The 5,714-nt window shown below is 35.9% G+C and overlaps 1 protein-coding gene and 1 long non-coding RNA gene across 3 annotated transcripts; one reads left to right on the plus strand and one right to left on the minus strand.

Moving 5' to 3' along the window:
* LOC129303666 (cold-regulated protein 27) lies at window positions 1-2,475 on the minus strand. 2 transcript variants are annotated; one of them, XM_054943138.1, is made up of 5 exons: window positions 2,255-2,475; window positions 1,091-1,267; window positions 675-975; window positions 327-442; window positions 1-163 (listed from the first exon to the last, which is right to left on the minus strand). In XM_054943138.1, the coding sequence occupies exons 1-5, from the start codon at window positions 2,348-2,350 to the stop codon at window positions 152-154; spliced, it is 702 nt and encodes a 233-aa protein (XP_054799113.1). In that variant the 5' UTR covers window positions 2,351-2,475; the 3' UTR covers window positions 1-151. The 2 variants fall into 2 exon arrangements, with proteins under 2 accessions (XP_054799113.1, XP_054799112.1); XM_054943137.1 differs by having other exon boundaries at window positions 1-228.
* A 738-nt stretch (window positions 2,476-3,213) lies between these two features.
* LOC129300999 (uncharacterized) lies at window positions 3,214-5,324 on the plus strand. The gene is made up of 2 exons (XR_008590883.1): window positions 3,214-4,640; window positions 4,745-5,324. It is a non-coding gene; the product is annotated as an uncharacterized LOC129300999 (long non-coding RNA).
* The last annotated feature ends 390 nt before the right edge of the window (window positions 5,325-5,714 follow it).

Here is a 5,714-nt window from a genome sequence, read left to right on the forward strand (position 1 = left end):
TGACAGATGATCCCAGCAATGACTATTATTAGCGTGAGAATTGCAACAACATATATATGTTACAATAACAAAATCCAAAAATCGGCGGCATGTTTGATGTTCAAATTAAGCCGGGCCCTATTTCAGCTGCCACCCCGCGAGTGAAGTGATGCTAAACTCTGAGCTGCAGAAACACAGTAGTTGTTGTGTTACATCTTCACTGGTACACTACTTGCTCAGAGGCACCATCTAAAAAAGAGCATTTTGAAATGGATGATCGAGTTCTAGAAAGCCCCTCACCAATTCGGACGTCCAAATAACTCAAGTCATACGTATAAACAAATTACCTGGTCATTGTATTTAGTATGAGATTCCAGAGGTTTCAGCCTTTTGACGTTACTGCTTCTCTCGCTTTCCTTTTCGCCTTCCACTTCTTCATCAACGAAGTTCTGATCTGACATCTCTGTACCAATCAGTTCGTCCAATTAAAATTTTGATGTAGAGGGAGCTATAATACATAGTTAAGCTAAGACTGTGAAACAAGGAGAATTAGTCACACGTGGATAGACTTGCAACGTCTGAACCGTCACAATAATCAACAGCTATGGATCAAGATTGCTATGAAAGCCTGAGATAATAGAGCAAAATTTGAAAGATAAGTTCAGAGGCAGAGGTAGAAGAAGATTCTGGAGCACCTGTATCATCGCATAACGCATCTTGCTGAGATGAGCGAGACTTGCAGAGGTGAATGTGCCCTGAACTCGTAGGTAATCCAGTGACAATTCCTCTCCTCTGGCCTAAACCGGCAGCTTCCATTTTAGAAGTAGCAGTTTCTTCAACCACAGGAGATGTTACACTTCCTTGTTTGCTTGAAGATCTGAAGTGCTGAATCCAAGGATTTTCATTTAAATCATGGCATTCATTAGCTCTATTTATCTGAGGATTTTCTCTTTTAAAGTTGATGTTGTGCCAACTACCACCTCGAAGCACCTTGAACTGAAGTAGAGCAAATGATTAAACACAAAAAGACAGGTCAGATACAAGAGAGGTCTTCTATGTAGATAGAACTGGTATTCAAATATTTGCAAAGGACAAAAGAAATAGCATAGACCTGGCCAGAAGAGGCAGTAGAGGGGAAGGAAGTGCCTTCATGATATCTCCAACCAAGAATTCGCTTGGAATCATATAACTGGTTCACAAACGATGCTTCCATGGACTTCAGATACAGACTATGTTTCTCATTTGTCCACTCCACTGCCATTGACAGAGGTTCTGCCTCTGTTGTGCCCTGAGATGGACACCCAAAACATCAACATACAAGAAGGTTATTCAGCGTAAAACCAAAGCGCATTAACCATAGATTACAAGCTTCCATACCTTAAATACAGTTTCTTCTAATGAAAAAGGCTGTAAGACATTTGAAGGACCCTCATAAATATTATGGACAAAAATAAAGACTATCCCATCAGAGCTTTTACCAGGTAAAAACACAATTAGATGAAATTGTAGTCGTCACAAGCTGCATTATTTTTTTAAAGTTCAATTTCTTTAGTACAACTGTCAAATATTTTTTCATGATTCATACTGCATCCAAACTAATAACGAGTTCTTCTCCTTCTTTACCATCAGCAATATTTATATTAGTAACATAAGAAAAACATAAGATTGATATAAACCAAAATTTCAAAATCTGAATGATAACAAAAACTCCAAGTGTTTCTATCCCCCCCCTCTCTCTATCAACAAAAAGTTCCTGACTATTTAAAGCATACATGATGTTTTATAAAAACCTTCTGAATTCATAAAGGATCGGGGGCGTCCTGTGAAAATCCGTGAGAGAAAAAAAAAATATTTGTACAAAATTACACCAACAGGAGAAATCTAGGTGTGTCAAGTCTTCAACGATTTTGAAAGAAGTTTGTGAGGTTTCTAGCTGACAAGATACAGAAGAATTCAATATTTTGCCAAAAAATAAAAGGAAAGAAAAAAGATTTAAAATATATAGAATCGGAAAGAGACATCGAAATAAAAATAATAAATTTTAAAAAAAATAGAAACGTGTTTATTTAAGATCAAAGGAGGACACAATTTCACGGCGTGGTGTTCTTCAAAAATTGTCTGTACCATGAAGAACCGATATATAACCTAACCGCATAAATAACGATGACTAGACTCTTTCCAATACTTCAAAAGTAGGCAATTCCTCTGCTCCGATGAAGAATCACAGGAGCAAAGAACGGAGAGAGAAGCAATTAGGAAGTAGCAAGAAAGATACCTGCATCAGGTCAGGTGGAAAAGGCGTAAAGTCGGTGGAATCGCACCGGAGGGCGGGTGGAATCGTCCGAGTTGCTCTGTGTGAGGTGCTCCTCATTGGGAAGGAGAAGAGAGTGAAGGGGGAAGGGGAAGGCGATGCAGTTGGAGGAGGTGGGAGAGGCGGTGCTGGGGGAAAAAAAGGAGGTTACAGTTGTCAGCACTTTTACACGTGTCGTGGGACCATCGCATCGCCACGTCATTAGATCCAACGCCAAAGACAACCGCATTTGATATTTATGGAATGGCCGCATCAAAAATATCTGTTATCCTCTCAATCAGCGAAGATAGCGATCGTTCCCGTGAAATTATTATTCCGTGCAATAAACCATTTCTCTTTCACGTCTATTGATGTACAGTGTGACTATAAAAATTACATTTTTGTTTTATCATTTTTTCGCTTCAAATATTTTTGACTTTATTAGTTAGTAATTTACTATCTCATGCTAGATTATGTTTTTAAATTTCATAATAACATCATGTAAAATACACACGATAAATGATAAGCTGAAATTATAAAATATCCAATGTATTGCTATCTCATATGACGGTGTTATTTTATTATTTTTCAAAAAAAATACGAGGGATGATTCGTATTCTGATTTATTTAATATTGAAATAATATATTGTATAGAGGGAGAGAGCGAGAAAAAATCTCAAGAAAGTGAGATGAGAGTGAGACCCACGATAATCAGGGGCAGGAACTCTGGCGGCCAGATGTAAAACAAACGGCGAAGGGAAAAGACACATAATATGCATGTAGTTGAAATTGATGTGAACCAAAGCCAACCGATAATCGAACTCTTGCCAACAGGTAAACGATAAGATAGGATATTATGGGCCCAGCCCATAGTGTAAACGGTTCAATATTTCACTCCTTCATTAACCAAAGTTGACAATTATTGTCATTAAAGAAATTTTCATTTCACTGGGCTAGCCCTAGAAGCGCTATGCAGATTCCCCCTAACTGTGTTTCTAGAAATAAATTGTTTCTTCATTTCTGTTTCAACATCGACTACATGTATAATTCTCGGTTTCTGTCTGTTCATCAAATTAAATTTGGATTTCATGATTCTTGCTACCATTCTGTTTCAATTTGCACATTGTTTTTTCCTAATAAATTTTCTCACTTTCATTTTCGAAGACGACTTATGTATTCTTTCTGACGGAATTAGTGCTGGGTGACAAGGTAATTGTGTGTCGTCGTTTTCAAAGATGACTACTTCTAGCTAGCATGCGAAGCTTTCGTCTTTTGCTAATTTGCTATGGTAGACTTTGGTCGTTCCCTTGTTAAACTATTCTGTTGACTGTCTATTGCCTTTCTCTTTTGTTCATTTGATGCGATAATCTTAAGATTATTCGTATTTCTCACTTGAATTATTTCTCAATTCTCCTTGCTAAGTGTTCTGGATATTTTCTACGAAAGACGAGAAGGTTTTGGATATATAAACTGTTATCTAAAATATTCTTCAGATATCTTTTATTATTATTGTGTATATATCTCAATTATTATTATGAGATATTATATATTTGATATTATTATATAGTTATTAGTCATTATTGTATTTTCTATTTTCTTTATGTATATAATGTAACCTTCATTTCAATAATGGATATAACATTTTTCAATCATTCTCTATTTTCTCGCTCTTATTTCTAATAGTTCTAAACATTAGTCACAAGCCTTCTTCAGACATCGAAGTTGCCTGTCGCTGATGTTTTATCAATTTCTTGCAATTCTACTTTTTAAACTTTAAGAGCTCTGATATATTTTATATTTTCTTGTACATTTTTTTTATTTTCTGAACTGAATATATGAATATATAAATGCAAATGAAGTGTTGAGTTGAAGATAACAACACTTTGCCGAGGTTATTTAAACATTATCCAGATCGATCAATTAGTCGACGCTGACTTAGTGATCGGTTTAAATTTCTTTCTGAACAACATGTTTCTCGTTTCAAAATGGATAGGTAAAAGCATATTAAGGTACTCGACCTGCCTTCTAGTCTTCGATCATATAGCCAGATTGAGTCAATATGAGCATAATGAAATTCTCGCAGACAATTTTTTAAGAAATACTGGAAATCAATGAAAAGAACCCCGCATTCTCACAAAAATTCTCACACGATATGCTGAGAAAACATACTCTGCATGAAATAGATCTCTCGGGGGAAAAAAAATTCAGTGAGGAACCCATTAATTCTCCCATAAAGCTGTGAGAAAAAGGGTTTTTTTTTTTTTTTTCAAGTCTTTTGACAAGGTCGAGCTCTGTCTCGAGATTGTTACCAGGGATATTACGAGAATTATTGCAAAATGCGCTTGGAATTATCAAGGAAATGTAATTACAGGTTTTACTTAATTAATAACAGTCGTTTTTTTTTTCAATGAAAGTTATCTTGCATTTGGTATATTATCCTCATCCTTTTGTTTGTTATTTTGAGAAAACCTGCAGAACCTAATCTCCCTTCTTCCTCATGGCGCATGTAAAATATTAAAATTGCTGATGTGTCGCTCTTCGACACAGTCAATAGCATGGAGTGAAGATGTCACTCTCGTCGCAGATATTTGGTAGTGCTTTACAGATGATGGGTCTCACTGTCCGCTCCTGAGAGGGTCGTGATTTATGAAGCTGAATATGGATTATCTCAGAGAGGTCGAATTGACAGCGCTCTGTGTGTAAATTAGCTGGCCATGTTTACTACTGGTTTAGAGATCAGATGTTTGGGCTTTTGGGCCTTTGCTCAGGGGCCCGATCCAACAGCAAAGTTCACCGTTGAGTTGACTGCTTTTTCGTTCTTACCAGAGTGCTTTTTCTTTGATCAGATGCCTTCACAGCTGGCACTTGATTAAAGATGGAAACTTGTCTTGGCCCAAAAAAAAAAAAAAAAAAGATGGAAGCTTGTCATTTTATTTGTGGTGAAAGAAGCCTGGATCCTTCGTCCATTGGCCGCCGCCACTTTTGCTGTCTTTGTTGCCTTCTTAATGACTTCATCTTATTATAAATATCTATTAACTACTTTTTTTCTGAATTATCCTCGACCACTAAAAGTGAGGCAAATGAGTTGAATCACGTTTGTTTGGTGCTTTGGAATGGCATTTTAAAAAAAAAAAAAGTTACAGATATTTCATTAATTTTTGAGACTGCGAGTCACGCTATTAAGATTTCTGTGTCACTTCTTCGTGTATCAATCTAAAACATAAAATTTGATTAAAAAGTGATATTCATATATCCACGAATGGTGCAACTTATTCCTTACACTTTATATGTGCTAAACACAACACAAGAGCTACATATAATTTGTATATATTGATTGATAATTTTTTGCCAATTAATATCAAGTGTGTGTGTGTAGTATTTAATGATGATATTTATATAAAATAAAATCCAATTCCTTCCCAACAAACAGATCCTTAGTTGTAAA

Source organism: Prosopis cineraria, unplaced genomic scaffold (assembly GCF_029017545.1).
Source record: "Prosopis cineraria cultivar Desert tree isolate PC_DT_omini unplaced genomic scaffold, ASM2901754v1 PC2, whole genome shotgun sequence".
In the NCBI taxonomy this organism is placed as follows: domain Eukaryota; kingdom Viridiplantae; phylum Streptophyta; class Magnoliopsida; order Fabales; family Fabaceae; genus Prosopis; species Prosopis cineraria.

Excerpts from the sequence above, each read along its gene's own strand:
- LOC129303666 (XM_054943137.1), bottom strand. The coding sequence starts at position 2,350 with ATGAGGAGCACCTCACACAGAGCAACTCGGACGATTCCACCCGCCCTC. Across the intron at positions 1,268-2,254 it reads TTCCACCTGACCTGATGCAG|GGCACAACAGAGGCAGAACC; the intron begins GTATCTTTCTTG and ends TGTCCATCTCAG. Across the intron at positions 229-326 it reads ATACTAAATACAATGACCAG|ATGGTGCCTCTGAGCAAGTA; the intron begins GTAATTTGTTTA and ends GCTCTTTTTTAG.